General features: G+C 36.9%; 1 protein-coding gene across 4 annotated transcripts in view; it reads right to left on the bottom strand.

The window, feature by feature from the left end:
- ADAM2 (ADAM metallopeptidase domain 2) overlaps nt 1–26304 on the bottom strand; it is a 136229-nt gene that overhangs the window by 55654 nt on the left and 54271 nt on the right. For all 4 annotated transcript variants that reach the window (XR_009615995.3, XM_060653513.3, XM_060653512.3 and 1 more), the window contains one exon: nt 11384–11520. Coding sequence is in view for 3 of the 4 variants with exons in the window: in XM_060653513.3 (XP_060509496.1) it covers nt 11384–11520 (137 nt within the window). In the remaining variant the exon portion in view is untranslated. The remainder of the gene's footprint in view (nt 1–11383; nt 11521–26304) is intronic.

Below are 26304 nucleotides of genomic sequence, written 5' to 3'. Positions count from 1 at the left end.
GAAACCACCAGGGGATCCACATAGAGGAAAATGAATCCTCATACACCCAACACTGTGCTTCTGTGGATCCATCCCTCTGCCGGGTCGGCCTCCCTCCTGGGGCTGCAGGTCCCCTCCTGCATGGGACCACCGATGGCAAAGTGAGCTAAGCCTACCCTTTCCACCCCTGTACACCTTACGGATCCACCCCAGCTAATACACCAGATCCCATAGAAGCAGCACCACAAGCCTGGCACTGTGCAAGTAGCCCAGACAGGGGCCACACCACTCCACAGTGAGTCCTGCCTCTGGGAGAAGGGAAGATAAGGTACACACCAATCTGACTGTGACCCCAGCAGTGGGCTGGGGTCGGACATCGGGTCTGACTGTGGCCCCACCCACCAACACAAGTTACTCTGGACAGCACAGGAGAAGTGCCCTGCAGTTTGGAGCCACTGCAGGGACTACCAGAAATGACAAAATGGAAGAACTCTCCTCAAAAGAAACTCCAGGAAGTAGTGACAGCTAATGAATTGATCAAAAACTATTTAAGCAATATAACTGAACAAGAATTTAGAATAATAGTCATAAAATTAATCGCTGGGCTTGAAAAAAGTATAGAGGAAAGTAGAGAATCTATTGCTACAGATATCAAGGGACGAAGAAATAGTTATAAGGAGCTGAAAAATGCTAGAAATGAGGTTCAAAATAAAATGGAGGGGGCCATAGCATGGATTGAAGAGGCAGAGAAGAGACTAGGTGAATTAGAAGATAAAATTATGGAAAAAGAGGAAGCTGAGAAAAAGAGATAAAAAATCCAGGAGTATGAGGGGAGAATTAGAGAACTAGTGATGTAATCAAATGGAACAATACCCATATCATAGGAATTCCAGAAGAAGAGAGAGAGATAGGGGCTGAAGGTGTACTTGAACAAATCATAGCTGAGAACATCCCTGATCTGGGGAAGGAGACAGGCATGGAAATCCAAGAGGCACAGAGAACTCCCTTCAGACATAACTTGAAGCAATCTTCTGCACGACATACCATAGTGAAACTGGCAAAATACAAGGATAAAGAGAAAATTCTGAAAGCAGCTAGGGAAAAACAGGCTCTAACCTACAAAGGGAGATCCATAAGATTAGTGGCAGACCGATCTCCTGAAACTTGGCAGGCCAGAAAGGAATGGCAGGAAATCTACAATGTGATGAACAGAAAAAATATGCAGCAAAGAATCCTTTATTCAGCAAGTCTGTCTGTCAGAAGAGAAGGAGAGATAAAGGTTTTCCCAAACAAACAAAAACTGAAGGAATTCATCACCACTAAACCAGCCCTACAAGAGATCCTAACGGGGACTCTGTGAGTGAAATGTTGCAAGGACCACAAAATACCAGAGACATCACTACAAGCATGAAAACTATAGATAACACAATGTCTCTAAACCCATATCTTTCAATAATAACATGAATGTACATGGACTAAATGCTCCAACCAAAACACATAGGGTATCAGAATGGATAAAAAAACAAGACCCATCTATTTGCTGTCTACAAGAGACTCATTTTAGACCTGAGGACACCTTCAGATTGAGAGTGAGGGGATGGAAAACTATTTATCATGCCACTGGAAGTCAAAAGAAAGCTGGAGTAGCCATACTTATATCAGACAAACTAGACTTTAAATTAAAGGCTGTAACAAGAGATGAAGAAGGGCATTATATAATAATCACAGGGTCTATCCATCAGGAAGAGCTAACAATTATAAATGTCTATGCGCCGAATACAGGAGCCCCCAAATATATAAAACAATTACTCACAAACATAAGCAAACTTATTGATAAGAATGTAGTAATTGCAGGGGACTTTAACACTCCACTTACAGAAATGGATAGATCATCTAGACACACGGTCAATAAAGAAACAAGGGCCCTGAATGATACATTGGATCAGATGGACTTGACAGATATATTTAGAACTCTGCATCCCAAAGCAACAGAATATGCTTTCTTCTCGAGTGTACATGGAACATTCTCCAAGATAGATCACATACTGGGTCACAAAACAGCCATTCATAGGTATACAAGAATTGAGATCATACCATGCATGCTTTCAGACCACAGTGCTATGAAACTTGTAAATCAACCTTAGGAAAAGGTCTGGAAAACCTCCAAAAGCATGGAGGTTAAACAACACCCTTTTAAAGAATGAATGGGTCAACCAGGAAATTAGAGAAGAAATTAAAAATTATATGTAAATAAATGAAAATGAAAATACAACAATCCAAACGCTTTGGGATGCAGCAAGGGGAGTCCTGAGAGGAAAATACATTGCAATCCAGGCCTATCTCCACAAACAAGAAAAATCACAAATACAAAATCTAACAGCACACCTAAAGGAAATAGAAGCAGAACAGCAAAGGCAGCCTAAACCCAGCAGAAGAAGAGAAATAATAAAGATCAGAGCAGAAATAAACAATATAGAATCTAAAAAAACTGTAGAGCAGATCAACGAAACCAAGAGTTGGTGTTTTGAAAAAATAAACAAAATTGATAAACCTCTAGCCAGGCTTCTCAAAAAGAAAAGGGAGATGACCCAAATAGATAAAATCATGAATGAATATGGAATTATTACAACCAATCCCTCAGAAATACAAGCAGTTATCAAGGAATATTATGAAAAAGTATATGCCAACAAACCGGACAACCTGGAAGAAATGGACCAATTCCTAAGCACCCACACACTTCCAAAACTCAAACAGGAAGAAATAGAAAACTTGAACAGACCCATAACCAGTGAAGAAATTGAATCAGCTATCAAAAATCTCCCAACAGGGCAGATATAGGAAGATGGTGGCGTAGGAGGACGCTGGGCTCACCGCGCGTCCTGCTGATCACTTAGATTCCACCTACACCTGCCTAAATAACCCAGAAAACCGCCAGATTTAGCAGAACAGAGTCTCCGGAGCCAGGCACAGATGAGAGGCCCACGGAAGAGGGTAGGAAGGGCGGCGAGGCGGTGCGCACTCCACGGACTGGCGGGAGGGAGCCGGGGCGGAGGGGCAGCCTGCCAGCCAAGCAGAGCCCCCGAGTCTGGCTGGCAAAAGCGGAGGGGCCTGATGGACTGTGTTCCGACAGCAAGCGCGACTTAGCGTCTGGGAGGTCATAAGTTAACAGCTCTGCTCAGAAAGCGGGAAGGCTGGAGGACAAAGAGAGGGAGAGCTGCTGAGCCCCCGGACGACAGAGCTCAGTTTGGTGGGGAACAAAGGCGCTCACCAGTGCCATCTCCCTCGCCCATCCCCCAGCCAAAATCCCAAAGGGAACCAGTTCCTACCAGGGAACTTGCTGGCTCCGTGCAAACACCCAACTCTGTGCTTCTGCGGAGCCAAACCTCCGGCAGCGGATCTGACTCCCTCCCGCTGCCACAGGGCCCCTCCTGAAGTGGATCACCTAAGGAGAAGCGAGCTAAACCTGCCCCTCCTGCTCCCGTGCACCTTGCCTACCCACCCCAGCTAATATGCCAGATCCCCAGCACCACAAGCCTGGCAGTGTGCAAGTAGCCCAGACGGGCCATGCCACCCCCCAGTGAATCCCGCCCCTAGGAGAGGGGAAGAGAAGGCACACACCAGTCTGACTGTGGCCCCAGTGGTGGGCTGGGGGCAGACATCAGGTCGGACTGCGGCCCCACCCACCAACTCCAGTTATACACCACAGCACAGGGGAAGTGCCCTGCAGGTCCTCACCACTCCAGGGACTATCCAAAATGACCAAACGGAAGAATTCCCCTCAGAAGAATCTCCAGGAAATAACAACAGCTAATGAGCTGATCAAAAAGGATTTAAATAATATAACAGAAAGTGAATTTAGAATAATAGTCATAAAATTAATCGCTGGGCTTGAAAACAGTATAGAGGACAGCAGAGAATCTCTTGCTACAGAGATGAAGGGACTAAGGAACAATCACGAGGAGCTGAAAAACGCTTTAAACAAAATGCAAAACAAAATGGAAACCACGACGGCTCGGCTTGAAGAGGCAGAGGAGAGAATAGGTGAACTAGAAGATAAAGTTATGGAAAAAGAGGAAGCTGAGAAAAAGAGAGATGAAAAAATCCAGGAGTATGAGGGGAAAATTAGAGAACTAAGTGATACACTAAAAAGAAATAATATATGCGTAATTGGTATCCCAGAGGAGGAAGAGAGAGGGAAAGGTGCTGAAGGGGTACTTGAAGAAATAATAGCTGAGAACTTTCCTGAACTGGAGAAGGAAAAAGGCATTGAAATCCAAGAGGCACAGAGAACTCCCTTCAGACGTAACTTGAATCGATCTTCTGCACGACATATCATAGTGAAACTGGCAAAATACAAGGATAAAGAGAAAATTCTGAAAGCAGCAAGGGATAAACGTGCCCTCACATATAAAGGGAGACATATAAGACTCATGACTGATCTCTCTTTTGAAACTTGGCAGGCCAGAAAGGATTGGCACGGTATCTTCAGTGTGCTAAACAGAAAAAATATGCAGCCGAGAATCCTTTATCCAGCAAGTCTGTCATTTAGAATAGAAGGAGAGATAAAGGTCTTCCCAAACAAACAAAAACTGAAGGAATTTGTGACCACTAAACCAGCCCTACAAGAGATCCTAAGGGGGATCCTGTGAGACAAAGTGCCAGAGACATCACTACAAGCATAAAACATACAGACATCACAATGACTCTAAACCCATATCTTTCTATAATAACACTGAATGTAAATGGATTAAATGCGCCAACTAAAAGACATAGGGTATCAGAATGGATAAAAAAAACAAGACCCATCTATTTGCTGTCTACAAGAGACTCATTTTAGACCTGAGGACACCTTTAGATTGAGAGTGAGGGGATGGAGAACTATTTATCATGCTACTGGAAGCCAAAAGAAAGCTGGAGTAGCCATACTTATATCAGACAAACTAGACTTTAAGTTAAAGGCTGTAACAAGAGATGAACAAGGGCATTATTTAATAATTACAGGGTCTATCCATCAGGAAGAGCTAACAATTATAAATGTCTATGTGCCAAATACCGGAGCCCCCAAATATATAAAACAATTACTCATAAACATAAGCAACCTTTTTGATAAGAATGTGGTAATTGCAGGGGACTTTAACACTCCACTTACAGAAATGGATAGATCATCTAGACACACGGTCAATAAAGAAACAAGGGCCCTGAATGATACATTGGATAAGATGGACTTGACAGATACATTTAGAACTCTGCATCCCAAAGCAACAGAATATACTTTCTTCTCGAGTGCACATGGAACATTCTCCAAGATAGATCATATACTGGGTCACAAAACAGCCCTTCATAAGTTTACAAGAATTGAAATTATACCATGCATACTTTCAGACCACAATGGTATGAAGCTTGAAATCAACCACAGGAAAAAGTCTGGAAAACCTCCAAAAGCGTGGAGGTTAAAGAACACCCTACTAAAGAATGAGTGGGTCAACCAGGCAATTAGAGAAGAAATTAAAAAATATATGGAAACAAACAAAAATGAAAATACAACAATCCAAACGCTTTGGGACGCAGCGAAGGCAGTCCTGAGAGGAAATTACATTGCAATCCAGGCCTATCTCAAGAAACAAGAAAAATCCCAAATACAAAATCTAACAGCACACCTAAAGGAAATAGAAGCAGAACAGCAAAGGCAGCCTAAACCCAGCAGAAGAAGAGAAATAATAAAGATCAGAGCAGAAATAAACAATATAGAATCTAAAAAAACTGTAGAGCAGATCAACGAAACCAAGAGTTGGTTTTTTGAAAAAATAAACAAAATTGACAAACCTCTAGCCAGGCTTCTAAAAAGAAAAGGGAGATGACCCAAATAGATAAAATCATGAATGAAAATGGAATTATTACAACCAATCCCTCAGAGATACAAACAATTATCAGGGAATACTATGAAAAATTATATGCCAACAAATTGGACAACCTGGAAGAAATGGACAAATTCCTAAACACCCACACTCTTCCAAAACTCAATCAGGAGGAAATAGAAAGCTTGAACAGACCCATAACCAGCGAAGAAATTGAATCGGTTATCAAAAATCTCCCAACAAATAAGAGTCCAGGACCAGATGGCTTCCCAGGGGATTTCTACCAGATGTTTAAAGCAGAGATAATACCTATCCTTCTCAAGCTATTCCAAGAAATAGAAAGGGAAGGAAAACTTCCAGACTCATTCTATGAAGCCAGTATTACTTTGGTTCCTAAACCAGACAGAGACCCAGTAAAAAAAGAGAACTACAGGCCAATATCCCTGATGAATATGGATGCAAAAATTCTCAATAAGATACTAGCAAATCGAATTCAACAGCATATAAAAAGAATTATTCACCATGATCAAGTGGGATTCATTCCTGGGATATAGGGCTGGTTTAACATTCCCAAATCAATCAACGTGATACATCACATTAATAAAAGGAAAGATAAGAACCATATGATCCTGTCAATCGATGCAGAAAAGGCCTTTGACAAAATCCAGCACCCTTCTTAATAAAAACCGTTGAGAAAGTCGGGATAGAAGGAACATACTTAAAGATCATAAAAGCCACTTATGAAAAGCCCACAGCTAACATCATCCTCAATGGGGAAAAACTGAGAGCTTTTTCCCTGAGATCAGGAACACGACAGGGATGTCCACTCTCACCGCTGTTGTTTAACATAGTGCTGGAAGTTCTAGCATCAGCAATCAGACAACAAAAGGAAATCAAAGGCATCAAAATTGGTAAAGATGAAGTCAAGCTTTCCCTTTTTGCAGATGATATGATATTATACATGGAAAATCTGATAGACTCCACCAAAAGTCTGCTAGAACTGATACATGAATTCAGCAAAGTTGCAAGATACAAAATCAATGTACAGAAATCAGTTGCATTCTTATACACTAACAATGAAGCAACAGAAAGACAAATAAAGAAACTGATCCCATTCACAATTGCACAAAGAAGCATAAAATACCTAGGAATAAATCTAACCAAAGATGTAAAAGATCTGTATGCTGAAAACTATAGAAAGTTTATGAAGGTAATTGAAGAAGATTCAAAGAAATGGAAAGACATTCCCTGCTCATGGATTGGAAGAATAAATATTGTCAAAATGTCAATACTACCCAAAGCTATCTACACATTCAATGCAATCCCAATCAAAATTGCACCAGCATTCTTCTCGAAACTAGAACAAGCAATCCTAAAATTCATATGGAACCACAAAAGGCCCCAAATAGCCAAAGTAATTTTGAAGAAGAAGACCAAAGCAGGAGGCATCACAATCCCAGACTTTAGCCTCTACTACAAAGCTGTCATCATCAAGACAGCATGGTATTGGCACAAAAACAGACATATAGACCAATGGAATAGAATAGAAACCCCAGAACTAGACCCACAAACGTATGGCCAACTCATCTTTGACAAAGCAGGAAAGAACATCCAATGGAAAAAAGACAGTCTCTTTAACAAATGGTGCTGGGAGAACCGGACAGCAACATGCAGAAGGTTGAAACTAGACCACTTTCTCACACCATTCACAAAAATAAACTCAAAATGGATAAAGGACCTGAATGTGAGACAGGAAACCATCAAAACCCTAGAGGAGAAAGCAGAAAAAGACCTCTCTGACCTCAGCCATAGCAATGTCTTACTCGACACATCCCCAAAGGCAAGGGAATTAAAAGCAAAAATGAACTACTGGGACCTTATGAAGATAAAAAGCTTCTGCACAACAAAGAAAACAACCAATAAAACTAAAAGGCAACCAACAGAATGGGAAAAGATATTTGCAAATGACATATCGGACAAAGGGCTAGTATCCAAAATCTATAAAGAGCTCACCCAACTCCACACCTGAAAAACAAATAACCCAGTGAAGAAATGGGCAGAAAACATGAATAGACACTTCTCTAAAGAAGACATCCGGATGGCCAACAGGCACATGAAAAGATGTTCAACGTCGCTCCTTATCGGGGAAATACAAATCAAAACCACACTCAGATATCACCTCACGCCAGTGAGAGTGGCCAAAATGAACAAATCAGGAGACTATAGATGCTGGAGAGGATGTGGAGAAGCGGGAACCCTCTTGCACTGTTGGTGGGAATGCAAATTGGTGCAGCCGCTCTGGAAAGCAGTGTGGAGGTTCCTCAGAAAATTAAAAATAGACCTACCCTATGACCCAGCAATAGCACTGCTAGGAATTTACCCAAGGGATACAGGAGTACTGATGCATAGGGGCCCTTGTACCCCAATGTTTATAGCAGCACTCTCGACAATAGCCAAATTATGGAAAGAGCCTAAATGTCCATCAACTGATGAATGGATAAAGAAATTGTGGTTTATATACACAATGGAATACTACATGGCAATGAGAAAGAAGGAAATATGGCCTTTTGTAGCAACGTGGATGGAACTGGAGAGTGTGATGCTAAGTGAAATAAGCCATACAGAGAAAGACAGATACCATATGGTTTCACTCTTATGTGGATCCTGAGAAACTTAACAGAAACCCATGGGGGAGGGGAAGGAAAAAAAAAAAGAGGTTAGAGTGGGAGAGAGCCAAAGCATAAGAGACTGTTAAAAACTGAGAACAAACTGGGGGTTGATGGGGGGTGGGAGGGAGGGGAGGGTGGGGGATGGGTATTGAGGAGGGCACCTTTTGGGATGAGCACTGGGTGTTGTATGGAAACCAATTTGACAATAAATTTCATATATTTAAAAAAAAAAAAGAAAAACAAAAACAAAAAGGCATGAACTTGATTGCAGGGAATTTGAGACATGACACAAGGAAACAGGATTAAAGGAGTAGGAATCAAGAGAAAGAGAATGAGGAAAAATCAACATAAGTCTGTTGTATTGAGATAGGAATTGTGGCTCCAATCTGCTGGGACCACAAAGAAGTGTACAGAAGATTTAATGGCTTTGTCCTTAGAGGGTCAGGGAGCTGGTGTTCCAATGAAGTGGTTGAAGGCTGCCCCACTAAAGAGGTGATTACCTTTATTTTAGGGCCTCTTTTGCCTAGGGAAGAAGCTGATTGGCATTCAGGAATTTTAAATGTTGACTTGGTCATTGAGTGCTTCTTGTGGGACTGAACCTAAGATAGATATAAAGATCTGCATACTTTGTGCTTACTTGCTTTCCTCTTCCCCACACTTTCTTGTCTCTAAATGTCCAAGCTTGTGGTATCCATATCCTTGACCAAATACTATTTGCCATTGCTGAGGCCATGTAGATCCTAACCTGTGGCACGTCTCTAATACAAAATAGAAAGCTAAATGTATTTTATGCAAATATGCTCACTGTGAGGGTCTTAATCTAATTGGAGAATAGTATGAATAGTGATTTTTTTTTTCAAAAAAGGATTCCACCTAACATATTGAAAGGCCCTGTTCTTGAATTGAAATAAGACAGGTTTTTCTTCATTTACAGACAGTTTTAGGGAACCCCCATGTGCCATTGATGTGAAATGATTGAGAAACATTGGTGCAATAGATATAAGTGACATGGAGCTCTGGGATTTCTACTCATATTATATACTTACACTGTCTGGATATTTTTAGTTAGCTACCAGATATGCTATTTTGGTCATTAGACAGATTAATAGGCCCACTATTTAATTATATAGACCTGCAAATACCCAAATTATTGTGATAATAATCAATTTTAGTAACATACTCACTTACTGGTTTCTGTATGCATGCTCAACTCCACAAGGGTTCCACTGCAAAGAACTCTAGGGGATGGCACTACATATCTTCTATGATACTTACCTGAAATTCCACATGGAACTAATCTAATCTATCATGAATATCTTTATTTTTTATTGTGTCTTAATGATCTTAAGTGCAAAAGAACAAATATCTTGCATCACAGCATGGATCTGCAGTGCCCTCTCTCTGCATAACTGTTATACCTCTCTATACCCGTTAAAGGTATCCTTGTTGTCATCAAATCATGGATTGTTCCAGGTTCACAATCATTTCAAAAAGGCTTGTTTTCTATAGTCCCTTCTTATTTTTTGTTACAAATTTTTATTTAAATTCTAGTTACTTAGAATATAATGTAATATTGTTTTCAGGGTTAGAATTTAGTGATTCATCATGTACATATAATATCCAGTGCTCACAAGTGCCCTCCATAACACCCATCACCATTTTATCCACCCCCCCTCCCCCACTCACCACTCCTCCAGCAAACCTCAGTTTGTTCTCTATAGTTAAGAGTCTGTTTTATGGTTTGCCTCTATTTTTTCCCCTATGGCCATCTGTTTTGTTTATTAAATTCCACATATGAGTGAAATCATATGGTATTTGTCTTTCTCTGACTGATTTATTTCATGTGGCATAATACATTCTAGCTCCATACACATAGTTGCAAATGGCAAGATTTTATTCTTTTTGTTTGCTGAATTACATTCCATTGTGTGTGTGTGTGTGTGTGTGTGTGTGTGTGTGTGTGTGTGTATCACTGTGTATATATACCACATATTCTTTATCCATTCATTAGTCAATAGATACTTGGACTCTTCACATAATTTGACTATTGTTGATAATGCTCTTCTATAGCCCCTTCTGGGACAACTGTTTTCATGAGTGCCTGCCAAATCAGAGCCTGAGATAAAAATTTGAGTAATCATTTCCTAGGAAATGATTGTGGAAGCAGAAGTTAGGGAATGGAGAGATTGTGATGTTATCAATTTTGCCGCTGTCTGCAATGGGGCTTGATTTTCTAAGACATATGAGAAGGAGAAAATGGTTATGAGAATTGCCCTTCAGAAAGATAAGAGGCTGGCTCTAGTCACTGACTGGATGATGGTTTCCCTAAATCACCTACATGGCCCTAATTCTATAAAATCTCACCATTGTACTCTAAGAATAATGATGATAACAACAAATTCACCATGCCTTTGAGGCTTGGGAAGCATACTGCAAAAAGCCCTTCTCTAGTGAAAAGGAAAAAGCTGATTAACAGCATCTTTGAAATCAGGAGATGCCAAGAGTTCAGGCTAAGTGAGGGCAGAATGAAAGGGACACATGCAGATAAGTCCAAACTAATCATTCTTGTACAGTGATCTCAAGCCTATATTTGGCTCACCAAATTATGCATTAGATTATAAAATTGCGCAAATGGCATAGCGATAAATCTAGAGTTAGAGCACATGACAAAGCAATTGTCATATCAGGATACAAGTGACAGTGAGGTAGATATGCAGTGTGGGCATTGGAATACATATTTTGACTTGGGAATCACTGGACACAGCTTATATTTGACCATTATGAATTATTTTAGCAGCCTAGACTTTCTTAAACTAAGTACACCAGACTTATTTTTATATAAACTATATATGTAAAGCATGTAAAAGTAAAGCATCTTACATTGCTTCTGGGTTCATTATGCAGACAGCTCCTAAGCACTGGCATTTGTTAATGTCATCATAAGCTATTCCCATACTAAGGCTCAGTAATTGAGCTATAATAACTGCAAGTGATTCCAGACTTATGGCTCTGGGATGCTGGAAAAAAGAACATGCATGTTCATTTCAGAAGATAATCCATTTACCTAGGAAACAATGTAATTATTAAAAATAGTCAATAAAATTGAACAGCATCATCTAATATGATAACCACAGATGTGCCATCTATATTGGTAACGTGTTACAGGTACCATTATTAATATAAGAAAAATATTGCCTCAGTAACTTATTAATTATAATAACAATAGTTATAGTCATATTTATATTCACAAAATAAGATCTTTAGATACAAACATGCAGTGTCAAATTATTAACCGGTTATGTTCACTTATATTTTAATTATTTGGGGATGATATTTTAGGTGAATCTTTCATACATTTAAAAAATCATAAATTGATCCATTAAATTAGGGTAAATAATGACTGATAATAAGAATGCTGACTTACCAAGTGTTTAAACTTTATTTTCAAAACTAAAATATCTTTATTATTTTTGTTTTTGCAAATGTAAGATGCTTATTATAGTATATTTTGACCGTACTAAAATGTATGAAGCTTGAGAAAAATCCAAAAATCACACTATCCTTTCAGATATATCTAACAGCATTTTGTTAAATATACTTCAAGATTGGTTTCTAGGAATAGATTTTGGTATCTTCTGTTTGTCTCTCTAAATCAACTTTCCAGCATGTTCCACCTTGCTCTCTAGCCCAGGAGGTGATACCAATGAATTATGTTAAAGGGTTTCTTTTACCTTAATTTGCTCTAAAGAGGGGAACAGGCTGAGAAAAGAGCAAGGTATTTATTACCATCATTGCCAGGGTGCCTATAACTGTCTGGATCCTTCGGTGGAGACATCTACCTTCTGTCTGTGACCCTGGTAAAATGGCATTGCCCTTTCCTTCAAGTCTGGGTGACAGTTAAATTTTCGTGTTACTAGCCCTAAGTTCCTACCCCTTGTATACACATTGACAGATGTTCCTTTTAACAAATTACCACAGATGAATGTACTATCCATGTTCAGAGATAAAAAGGGAGGTGGAGAGATAATGGAGAAGAAATGGAAGGATTTTGCTAAATCTCAAGAATTTAAATAATAAGATTTATAAAAAATAACAGTACATTATATTATTACTGTAAATTTTCTTGTTTTATAAGATTTTCTTGTTTTTCTTGTTTTGGGGATATTGTAGAAAGGGGTCTAGCAATTATTCAATCAATGTATCTTTACAACTGTTTCTTATTCTGTATCTGTCCTGTTCCCTGTTATCTTTCATAGCTTGGTAAGATGAAAAAAATGATTTCCACAAATTTCACTTTAGTCATGTGTGTGAAAGCAGTCTCTTCTCCCCTCCCCATGCAACTGTTACTCTATTCTCTTTTTAATACATGTATTTTCCCCATCTCTATCTGCATATATTTTAACCTTTCCTTTCATTGTGTGATAGGATCAGATACATGGTTTAATTTTTGAGATGACCTTTCTTTACACTCCTGTTATGACAGTCTCACATTGGACTTCAAGTAGTCAGCTCAGGCTGACTATTACAAAATACCACAGATGTAGGTGACTTAATAACAAATTTATTTTCTTGTAGGTCTGAAGATTAGAAGTCCAAGATCAAAATACCAGCAGGATTAGTTCCTGGTGAGGTTTCTTCCATGGCTGCCTTTTTGCATGTCTTTTCCTCTGTGTATGTACAGAGATCGGTATCTCTGGTGTCACTTCCTCTTTTTATAAGAACACTATCTAATTAGGGATTCACATTTATGATCTCCTTTAATCTTAAATTATCTCCATAAATGTTAGCTCTCCCGATATAGTCACATGGGGTTAGGGCTCCAACATATGAACTTTAGGGGGTCACAATTTAGTCCATAACAGACCAGTCTGAAAAATTTGAAAAATGTATGGAAGGGAGTGTGAGAATTTCCTACAGAATATTGTTATGATTACTTCTGTTTTGAAAATAAAGTAATAGAAGGAAAATTACATTTAACATTGGAGTCTTAAAAAATATTTTAGGAAAAAAATTACAACTACGCAGACAAGTTTCTTTTTGCAAATAATACCTGCCTAGGGCAATTGTAAAATAATATTAACAGTAGCTGACATTTATTAAGGCTTCTTATGTGCCAATCACTAGACTGAAAAAAATTTGCAGGCAAGTAGATATTGAGACTTTCTTTATTGCGAAATATGTGATTAGTTTCTATAAATGTGCCTGCTACTTATGCTTTTGTAAAATCTTCTAGTTTCTAACTTTAGGAATCAAGATTCTATATATGTCTTTTAGATAAAGCTGACTAATATTGTTCAAATCTTCTAAATTTTGCTCTGAAAAATTACTTATTCAAATACAATGTATTTGAGCTAATAGCTCTTTCAGTGTTTGCTTTGTATATTTTATAAGTAGTTAGGTACATATGATTTCAGGTTTATTATATAAGGTTAGTAAAATTTTATTTCATCCTAAATAATGAATCCCTTAAAATTCATATCTATTTCACTTGGAGAATATTTTGATGCTTCATATTAATACTCATACATTAATTTTTGGCATGACATTCTGTACTTTGTACTTTTTAGGGTTAAATTTTCTGGCACATATGGGTTTGAAACATAAAAGAGAAAACGATATGATCATTTTTATTTTTAATACTTGAAACTAAAATATTTTTAATCTCTTTTGGTTATTGCCTTTTCAAAATTAATAACATTTTATTTTGTGTAATGGTTTCATGCTGAGTGTACAAATCTTAGGTGCCTTGATGAAGTTATATGTACATATACACATATGTATATACAGAATATTTATTGGGGCGCCTGGGTGGCTCAGTCGGTTGAGCGTGTCTGACTTCAGCTCAGGTGATGATTTCACAGTTGGTGAGTTCAAGCCACACATTGGGCTCTGTGCTGACAGCTCCAGGCCTGGAGCCTGCTTCAGATTCTGTGTCTTGTCTCTTTGTCCCTCCCCCATTTGTGCTCTGTCTCTGTCTCTCAAAAATAAATAAATGTGATAAAAAAATTAGAATATTTATTTGTATATATATATATATATACATATTCATATATAGTTTTTATACATATTATATGTACATATGCATATGTATGCATATTTATGAAGTATGCATGTGTCACATACCTGCATAATTATTATCCTGTACAAGATACAGAATGTTTTTATTACTCAGGAAGTTTTCCCCAGCAAGCTTCCAGGCATTACCTCCCTACCAAATGTAACTTCTATTCTGACTTTTAATACTTTGGCTTACCTTTAGCTACACTTTAGCTTCACAAAAATGGCATCATGAAGTAAATGTTCTTTTGTTTCGGGCTTCTTTTGCTCAACCTAGTTTTTGAGATCCATCAATATGGAGTACAACAGTAGTTCTTTTTATTGCTTACATTACTACACATGTCTATCCATTTCACAGATAAGATGACTCAGTATTGTTAAAATGTCAATTTCCCTCAAATTGACCTAGGGATTTAAATCAAAAACTAATAGAAATCCAAGAATTTTTTGTTGAAATTGACAAGCTGATTTTAAAACAGAAATGCAGAGAACTTAAGATACCTAAATTAGTCTGAAGAAGGAGTTGTAGGGTTCATACAACCATTGCTGATTATATGTTATAAACCTATAGTTATTAAGACGATATGGTATTGGTAGAAAAATAGACAAACGATCATTTTTAAAAATCCAGAAAGAGAGTAGAAATATGATGATCTGATTTTTATAACAAAGGTACCACTCTAATTCCGTAAGAAAAATACCTGTTTAATAAGTGCCATGAAGTGATTGCTTATTTACTGTGAATAAATAATCCTGACACCTAACTCACACCAAATTATTTTAATGTTGTTTATATGGATCTATAGTTGAAAATTAACAACATGTTTTAATTAGAAAATATAAATTATTAGCTTCAAGACCTTAGAGTGGACAAAACTTTCTTGAAGGTGTTCTTTTTTCTATCTAGTGTGCTGAAAGTTTTATCTCTTTTTTTGTCATAAATGAGTTCGAACTTTACCAAATGTTTTCTCTGCATCTATTATTTCTTTTAGAATGGTGGATTATGATTGATTTTCAAATGTAAAATTAACTTGCATTCCTGGAATAATTCCTACTTGACTCATGTTGTGTTATTCTTCTGATACATTGCAGAATTCTCTTTGTTAACATAGCGTTGGCATAAATGTCAATTCCTACAACAAGCTAAGAAACAGCCCTTCCTTTTATATTCTCTACAAGAATTTGTTGTACATTGGTACTAAAACCTTTGGAGACATCACATCCTCAAGGAGACAATCTGATCCTGGAGTTTCTGGTGTTGGCTGACTTTTTAGTATTATTTAAGATTCAATTACTCCAAGGGGCCCTGGATGGCTCAGGGGTTAAGCGTCCAACTTCCGTGCAGGTCCTGATCTCACAGTTGGGGAGTTGGAGCACCACATTGCTTTGGATCCTCTGCCTCTTTCTCTACCCTTCTCCTGCTTGCACGAGTGCATACACAAGCTCTCTCTCTCTCTCAAAAATAAATAAATATTTTTAAAAGATTTAATTATTCCAATAGGTCAATGGCTATCCAGGTTTTCTTTCCTATTCATGTGATAGATTTTATTATTCATGACATTTATCAATTTCATCTAAATTTACTGCCATACATTAGTTGAGGATATGCTTTGTTTTGTTTTTAATATGTGTAGGATCTGTGGTTATGGTGTCCCTTTTTCTCAACAAATGTTTTGATAACTTACTTGCTCTTTATTGAGGTAGGATACAGTTTTGTTTGGGACTTATAAATTTCATTTATCATCTCAAACAGATGACTTTGTGCTTTGGTGATTTTCCCCATGATATACATGTTTCATATTTTTCACTGGTAGAAATATTATTTTTTTTTTTACTTCCTTGGTTCTAGGGTCTTTTACTTTAACTTGCAACTACATGTTTTTTGAAATTGGACTTAGATTATCTATATTTAAATTTATTTTAATGTGTATGATTAAAGCTACAGAGTTCTCAGTTCTGTTTTTTTCTGGCATCCCAGGAATTTAGGTATGCTGTATTTTTAGTATCATTTAGTTCAAAATGAGTTCTGATTTCTTATGTTTTATTTACAAATGTTTAGAGATTTTTAAGTGACTTTTCTATTATTTAGTTCTAATTTAAATCCACAATGGTCATAAAATATTCTCTATAGAGAGGAACATGCAGAATAATGAAACTAGATCACTTTCTTACACCATACACAAAAATAAACTCAAAATGGTTGAGAGACCTAAGTGTGAGACAGGAAACTATCAAAACCCTAGAGGAGAAAACAGGCAACAATCTGGTTGACCTCAGCCACAGCAATTTCTTGCTCAACAAGACTCCAAAGGCAAGGGAATTAAAAGTAAAATGAACTATTGGGATCTCATTATGATAAAAATCTTCTGCACTGCAAAGGAAACAATCAACAAAACTAAAAGACAACTGACAGAATGGGAAGAGATTTTTGTAAATGACATAACAGATAAAGGGTTAATATCCAAAATCTATAAAGAACTTACCAAACTCAACACCCAAAACACAAATAATTCAGTGAAGAAATGGGCAGAAGACATAAATAGACACTTTTCCAAAGAAGACATCCAGATGGCCAAAAGACACATGAAAAGATGCTCAATGTCACTCATCATCAGAGAAATATAAATCAAAACCACACTGAGATACCACCTCACACCAGGCAGAGTGGTTAAAATGAACAACTCAGGAAACTACAAGTGCTGGTGCAGATGTGGAGAAAGAGGAACCCTCTTTCACTGTTGGTGGGAATGCAAACAGATGCAGCCGCTCTGGAAAACAGTTTGGAGGTTCCTCAAAAAATTAAAAATAGAACTACTTTACAACCAGAAATAGCACTACTAGGAATTTATCCAAAGGATACAGGAGTGCTGACTCATAGGGACACATGTTCCCCAATGTATATAGTGGCGCTTTCAACAATAGCCAAATTATGGGAAGAGCCTAAATGTCCATCACCTTATGAATAATAAAGAAGATGTGGTTTATGTATACAATGGAATACTACTTGGCAATGAGAAAGAATGAAATCCTGCCATTTGCAGCAACGTGGATGGAACTGGAGGGTATGATGCTAAGTGAAATAAGCCAGGAAGAGAAAGAGATATATTTTTTCCTTCATATGTGGAACTTGAGAAATCCATGGGATAAGGGAAGGGGAAGAAAATAGTTACAAACAGAGAGGGAGGGAGGCAAACCATAAGAGACTCTTAAATGCAGAGAACAAACTGAGGGTTGATGGGGGTTGCGGGGAAGAGGGGAAAATGGGTGATGGTCATTGAGGAGGGCACTTGTTGGGATGAGAACTGAGTGTTGTACGTAAGCAATGAATCACGGGAATCTACCCGAAAACCAAGAGCACACTGCACACACTGTATGTTAGTCATTTGACAACAAATTATATTTAAAAAATAAAGACAATTATCTCAGAAAAAGAAAGAAAATATTCTCTGTAAGATTTCAATCATCTTATATTGATACTACTTTATTTATCACTATATTATTTATTTTGGTAAATAATAAAAAGCAAGGGAACAGAAGAAATCTTTTGTAGGTGATGAGTATGTTTATTCCCTTGTTTGTGGTGATGGTATATATTTATGCATATGTTAAACTCATCAAAGTGTATACATTAAACATGTATAAATTTTTGTATTAAATATACTTTGATGGAGTTATAAAGTAATATTCTGCTGCTCTTTGGTATACAACCTTTAAATACATTTCAACAAAATGGAAAATAGGGCACCGCTGAGTTAGATTTTTCTTCATTCTCAAGTACTATTATGGATGTCTTTTTTTATTTTATTCTGTCACATTTGCTTTATATATATTGAAGCAACGTAATTAGGTGCATACAACATTATAATTGCTCTTTCTCTCAATTCCTGTGATCATCATTTAATATTCCTCTTTATTGCTCATAACACATCCTGTTTTAAAGTCTACTGCTATGGATTGAATTGTGTCTGCTGCAAAATCCTATGTTGAAGCCCTAGTCTCCAGTGTGACCAATATGATTGTATTTGAAGACAGGGTATTCAGGAAATAATTAAGGTTAAATATGGGCATCTGATAAAACTGTGGCCTTAAAAAAGAAGATCTCTCTCTTTCTATTTCTTTCCCTACTCCTCCCCACCAAGTGAGGACACAAGAGAAGGTGGATGCCTGAAAGCAAGAAAGAGAGCTCTCACCAGAATCTGACTATGCTGGCACTCTCATCTCAGACTTCCAGCCTCCAGAATTATAAGAAAATAAATGTTGTTTAATCTATGTTATTTAGCTATGGCAGCCCAACCTGATTAAGACGTCTACTTTATTTGCTATTAATATACCCAAGATAAATTGTTTTTGTTTAGTATTTACATTGTATAAATTTTCATTGTTTAAATTTCAATGTACAGATTCCATTACCAGAAAGATGGAGTAAACAAAAGCCAGTCTATCTCTCCCACTTGAAATCAACTATTCAACCTGGACAGAATAGAGAGAAAGTATTTGACAAGCCTGAAAGTATCAGCATTCAAAAGGGAAGAACAAACACCCAAAGTACCAGTTAGTTGGTCTCTCCTGGCCTAAAAGCAAAATAGTCTGAATTTGGAAGTGAGCACTGTAGTGCAGACAGAGAACCAGGAGAAATTCTGTAGTTCTGAATTGAAGAGTGGGAAAAGAAACTCTTAAATCTCAGGGAAAAGTGAAAATGTCCTGTTTCTTTTTCCTATTCCTTCTGTTCTTTCATTCCCCATCCATCAGACGATTCTTCAGTGACTGTAGCAGCACCAAAGTGGCCAAAAGGGGGAAATTACAAAGACAAAATTCTGAAAGAGGAGCACTTTTCCCTTCCTCTGGTGAAGCTGTGGGTTCAAGAGTTTGAAACCAAATAAGGTAGTTTTATTTTCTCATACTCTGTTCTCCACTGCCTTGGCCTCCTCTGCTTGAACTAAAAAGAGCAGCCACAAGTAAGTGAAATGTACCAGGGAGATAACAGAAGGGTGTGAATTTAGCAAATCAGTCCCACAAAGCTATATTATATCTATCTATCATCTATCTATCTATCATCTATCATCATCATCATCTCTATGATGCATGTATCTTTTAATGTTTAAGTATATATATATTTTATGTTTATGTAGGAGCCATTGAATTAATTTGGGCTCTCCAGAGAAATAGTACCAATAGCAGAGAGAGAGAGAGAGAGAAAGTCAGAGAGAAAGAGATGTATTATAAGGAATTGGCTCACGCAATTATGGAAGCTGGTGAGTCCAAAACCTTCAGAGTGGGTCAGCAGCCTGAGGACCCAGGAGAGCCAATGATGCAGTTCCAGCTTGAGGGCCAACAGGCTGAACACCATGGTGCAGATGAAATCTGAAGGCAGTCTGCTAAAGAATTCCTTCTTGCTTGAGAAGGATGATCTTTTTGTTCTATTCAGGCCTTCAATTGATTGGATGAGGCCCCCTCACATTATGGAGGACAATGTGTTTTACTCAAATTTTACCAATTTAAATATTAATTTCATCAAAACTTTCCAACCTTACATATAAAATTAACTATCACTCTAACTTTACAAGTTCAGGTTCAAAGTAATACTCTTCTACACTTCTACCTCACTTATGCTTCTTAGTCCCTGTTTCTCTACCCAGTTTTTTAAGACAAATCTGAGGAATAATCATTTATACTTCTATCATACATACTATGTATTCAATAAGTTGGTATGTCCTTTATGTTCTATTTTCATAATATATAATGGACAAAATCTACTCACACATCCAAGTAGAAAACACCAGTTTATATCATTCACCTGCAACTGTCTCTAACTGGTCTCCTTGCTTTGGATCCTTATTGCTCAACAATTAGTCTCCCATAAGAAAAATACTTCCGGTTGGCTTAAAAACTTCCAGTGCTTTTTCATTGCAAAGAGAATGAAATCCAAAATCATTTACCAAGATCTGTAAGACCCTATATAACTAGAAGCTTTCTGACTTCAATAAAATTACTATTTTTATGGCCATTTTATTCATGACATTCATTTCCATTTGAAAGCCTTTGAATTTAATGATCTTTCTGGTGGGCTCTGTTAGACCTTGCCATAACTGCCTTTGCCTCATCATGCATGCTTCCTCTCAAATATTTTCTCCTCAAAGTTTTTCTCTGATTGATCACCTTAGCTAAAATAGCCCACTCCACATCCCATCAATTTTTACTATATTATCCTCATCTGTGTTCTTACTAGTAAATGCCATTAACTGAAATAATATTATGACAGTACCTTCAGTTAAATGATGTAAATAGATTTTCTAAGATTAAATGATCCTTCATTCTTTGGACAAAATCACCTTGGGCATGGTCTATTATCTTTATAAACTGCTAGGTTCAGTTGGTTAGGATTTTTGATTTATGGTTTTGCTTCTCTTCTATGTTTGTGGATAAATTATTCTCTAATTTCCTTTTGTGTTCCATCTTCTTTTGGTATTATGGTAATTCTGATTTCCAAATCTGTAGAGTATTTTCTCTTTTGTCTATTTTCTATAAGCATATAAGACTGAAATAATCAGTTCCCTTAACATTGCATAGAATGCCTAAAAGCATTGTTTATTTTCCTTATGTGATTTTTTAAATAATAAATTAATTCCTTTAATAATTTGGTGTTTTTCTGAATTTCTAATTCTTCTTGTGCAACTTTTAGTAAATTATGGACTTCCATTAACAATGTAGTATTTGTCTACATTTTAAATTTTGTTTGTCATAACTCTTTCTATTATCTTCTTAATGTTATCTACATCTGTAGTATTTCCTCTTTATTTTTATAATTTTATTAATGAATTTCTACTCTATTTTATAAAAAATAGTTTTGCCAGAAATATAATTGTTTTTAGTTTTTTAAGGCCTTATGTTTTTTGAAATATTTCTATCCTACCTATATATAGTCTGTCTTGCATAGATTTCTGCTTTTATGTTCACTATTTCCTGGCTTCCATATGTTTTAATGTTATTTTGTTTCTATCTTTTCACATATTTTAGATTGGATAATTAGTTCACTGATTTTCAGCTTTATTTTCTGCAAGGTTCATTAGGTACTAATTTCCCTTAACTACTCTGATGTTACTCCCCCTTTCCTTTAGCATTAATTACCTTAGTAATGTCTTTACATATTATCAATTTCCCATCATGTTCTCTTAAACAATGCTTTTGATTGATTGATTAATTGATTTTTAGATGTTTGTTTATTTATTTTGAAGTGGAGGAAGGGATAGGGACAGGGAGAGAGAGAGGGAAAGAGAGAATTCCAAGGAGCTCCATGATGTCAGCACAGAGCCTGACACAGGACTGGATCCCATCAACCAGGAGACCACGACCTGAGACAAAATCAAGAGTCAGACACTTATCTGACTGAGGCACCCAGGTGCCCCAACAATGCTTTTGATTTAAATGTTTTTATGAAGATGTGATTTTAATTTTATTACTCTTTTTTTTATTGTATGACTGAAATTGCCTTGACAACTTGTCAAAAATCATTTGATTATATATATGCCTGGGTCTATTTTTAGATTTCCTATTTTGTTACATTGATCCATTTATTTACACTTCAATATCTTAATTACTGTAGTTTTCAGAAATTTTTATCTGCTGCTTTTCCTCAATTTCAAAACATTTTTTATCTTTTTAAAATATATTTATATACAAAACTTTTGTATCAGGTTGTCAATTTTTACGAAAAAAAAATAAAGCCTGCTGAGATTTTGATTAGGATTTCATTGACATCTCTATAATATTACACAGGAAAATTTAATTTTATATAAGAAAGACAACATTTCAAAAAAGTAAGAAAAACATCTACATGAGTGTTTCAATAACTAGTAAAAAATTTGTGCTACTAAACTGGGACAGAAAAAAAACTTCAAATAAATTTAAATGGGATTAATTTCTCTTTTAAAAATTAAAGATGAGATATAAAATAAAATACATTTTGAAAAGCTATGAAAATTAGAAATAAAACTGAGCCTCCTTATTACATTGTAAAGTGTCTATAATAATCTAGAGAAAACATAGTACCTAATAGTGAAATATTGAAAGTTTTTTTCCTAAAATCAAGAATGATACAAGAATGTCTACTATAAGTTCAACTAACATTGTTCTACTATTTCTACTGAATATTATTAAGATCTTCATGAATTCAACAGGAAAATAAATTGAATACATATGTATTAGAGAGGAAAAAAGAACGAAATTGTTCTTATTCACATATGACAAAAAATTTTATATTTGAATGAATTTTTTTTAGATACTAATTATGTCTATTTAAAGTACTTTTATGTATTTTAAGAATACACTTTTTTTTTTCAATGTGATTTTTCCCACTATGGAACTTCTTTTTTATTATATGAGTTTCTTTTTTTGGAAACAAAGCCATTTTTCTTTGTATTTAATATTTTTATATCATTGTCAGTGTGCATTTTTTATCTATTCTATTTTGACTTTTTATTTCCTTTCATCTGACAACCCAGTTTTCTCCCCTACTGCCAGATGATCCAGCATAAAGGATCATGGGGAGACTCCAGAAGGAATATCTTGGCATAAGGATTTTGTTGATCTGATAGTGGCTATAAAGTGGTGAAATTTATTTTCATCTTTCCTTCAAAAGTTTTCTTATGACTTTTTAATTATTATCTACATTACTCTTAATATCTAGATATTGGCACTTCTACTTCAATAATCCACATCTCTTAACTTTTATTTTACCTTTCTTATAATATTTCTGATGTCTTCTGGGAAAGGTTCTGATTCTGACTTAACCTAACATCTTGTGTAATTTATTATAATTATTATATTTTTGTACTTAATATTTCCAACAAACCCTTTTCTATGATACCTTATACCTTTTTTTGAAGTTTCTATAACTACTAATAGTTCTGCTTCAAGTGGTATGTATTGTGTGCTGTGTTTTCTTCTGAGGAAGTTTACTACTCAGGATCTACACGGTCCATAATTGAGGTCAACAGATAATGTGTCTGGTAATATATAATGTATAGCAACCTTGAGACCAAGAACTAGCTTGTGTCAGTCCTTGTGAATGAGCAAATTTGTGAGTGACAAGTGGATGAGTCCCAGGAAAAAGAGTTGCAAGACATAAAACATCTTCTTTTAACTATTATTACATGCTTCTATTCATCCAAAAATCACCTGGGTTGTGGTTTCATCTATAAACTTTTAAGAAAGAGCAGCATTGGAGGGATATAGATTTTAGATTTTATTCCACAGCCTAGGAAGATGAGGTATGGAGGGTTAAGGGTGTTTAAACATAAGAAGAGAGAAAGGAGCTAAGATTGCAGAGAAATAGGAGGACCCTAGGCTTGCCCCATCCCTCGAACACAGCTAGATAAATATCAAATCATTCTGAATACCCAAGAAATCAATATGAGGATTGACAGAACAAATTGCACAACTAGAGGGAGAGAAGAGGCCACATCATGGAAGGTATGAAGTGTAGAGATGTGATTTGGAGAAGGAAAGGATCATGGCTGCTATGGAAGAGAGGGGGCCCTGGTCACAGAGGGAGGCAAGACACAGAAAAGAGCACACAGGGGAACACACAAGGAAAATATTTTCCCAAATATATTAACTGGGAAAACAAGAAGGGCTGATTTTCATGAGTTTTTACACCCAGTAGGGCTCAAAGATTGGAATTTTAGAGGTCCAGGATCTGGCTTGTGTGGAGTCCAGTGGGTGCTGCATTGCTACTATGGAGAAGAACAGATAGCTCAGTAGTAGATGAAACAATCTAAGGATCCCCTGGGATGCACTGGGAGAGACAGTTCCTCTTTCTTGGAGTGAATCTGAGAGAGGTGGAATTGCCTCTCCAGGGATGAAAGAGCTGGTGGGCACCATTACCCTTCCCTGCTACTCAACATAGGTACAGAGACACCTACTGAAGGCAGATAATCTGGACACTGATTCTATGCTGTGCTTTACTCCAAAATCCACCCACTTGTGCTTTGGTGTGACTGCCAGTTTGGAACAAACTTGCATCAGTACCAGCAAAGTGAGATCCTCCACCAGAGGAATAGTGTGAGCCCTGCCATGCCAGGTCCCTAAAGTTGGGAGTTTTAAAACTCAGCCTGCTTGCCTGAAATAAAACACATATGCACTGTACTCCTGGGTGGACAAATGTCCTGAACGCAGTCAGGGTGAAGGCAGGGATCTGAGGAATGCCTGGTACACACAAGGGGAGCTTGTTTGCTCTTCTTGGAGGGTTTCCCAAACAGTAGCAGGCATGAATTCACTTCTCCAGATTGAGGGAAGTGGCTGGTGCCACTTCTTTCCACTGTCCCTCAGCACAAACTAATTTCAATAAGCAACACAGTGCCAAAGTGACTGCTTAAACTGCTTATACCAAGCCTCACCCCCTGCATTCTGTAGGTGCTGCTTTTCTAGATCAGGTGTGCCTGAGAACCAGAGTAGCTGACCCTTCCCCTAGGAGATTAGCACAAACTCCTAGCACATACCATATATACTGACCTTAGAGCTTGGCAAAGCTTCAGTTCTAGTGTAAATAGCATTAGGTCTCTTTTAACAAGCAGAAAAGAGCACAACTAGTTACAACTCATCACACTCTAGACAAGGTCCAAACACTCTACACTGCAGACAAGGAAAAACTCTGCAGAGGACTGACTTGAGGGAAAGAACAGCCAAAACACAGCAGCAGAGTTGACACAGCATACCAGAGACACACCCTGAAGTGGCAGGTCATGGACAGCAGATGACTTCTTCTTTATAAAGCCATTACTCTCAGGAACAGAAAATATGACAGGATTTCCTAACACGCAGAAGACAGAGACCTAGATAAAATCCAAGGTGGAGGAATTCATCCCAAAAGAAAGAACAAGAAAAGTTCATGGCCAGGGATATAATTGAAACAAATAAGTAATGTGTCTGATAAAGAATTTGCAACAACAATCATAAGGATACTAGCTGGGTTTGAGAAAAGACACCAGAGAGTCCCTTACTGCATAGGTAAAAGACCTAAAAAACTAGTCAGACCTAAGTAAAAAATGCTATAACTAAAATGTGAAAATGACTTGTAATTACTACAAGGATGGAAGAAGCAAAGGAATGAATAAGTGATATAGAAGATAAAATTTGGAGGGGGGGGGGGAATGAAGCTGAAAAGAAGAAGGAAAGAAAAATATTGAATCACAAATATTGCCATAGGTTCCTCAATGACTCCATAAAGCATAATAACATTTGCATCATAGGAGCCCAGAAGAAGAGAGGGAAGTGAGGCAGAAGGTTTATTTGAGCAAAGTATAGCTGAAAACTTCCCTAATCCAGGAAAGGAAACAGACATCCAAATCCAGGAGGCACAGAGAACTCCCATCAAAATCAACAAAAGCAGGCCAACACCAAGACATATTGTAGTTAAATTTGCTAAATATAGAGATAAAGAAAAAAAAATCCTAACAGCAGCAAGACAGAAGTCTTTAACTTACAAGGGAACACAAATAAGGTTAGCAGCAGATCACTCCACAAAAATGTGGCAGACAAGAAAGGAATGGCATGATATATTTAATCTGCTGAATGGGAAAAATCTGCACCCAAGAGTATTCTATCCAGCAAGGCTATCATTCAGAACAAAAAGAGAGATAAAGAGTTTCCCACACAAAGACTAAACAGGTGTATGACCACTAAACTTACCCTGCAAAAAATATTAAATGAGACTCTTTGAATGGGAAAGAAAGACCAAGAGCAACAAA

The sequence above is a fragment of the Panthera onca genome, chromosome B1 (genome assembly GCF_046562875.1).
Source record: "Panthera onca isolate mPanOnc1 chromosome B1, mPanOnc1 haplotype 2, whole genome shotgun sequence".
NCBI lineage: Eukaryota > Metazoa > Chordata > Mammalia > Carnivora > Felidae > Panthera > Panthera onca.
This window is presented reverse-complemented; position numbering and strand designations above follow the sequence as displayed.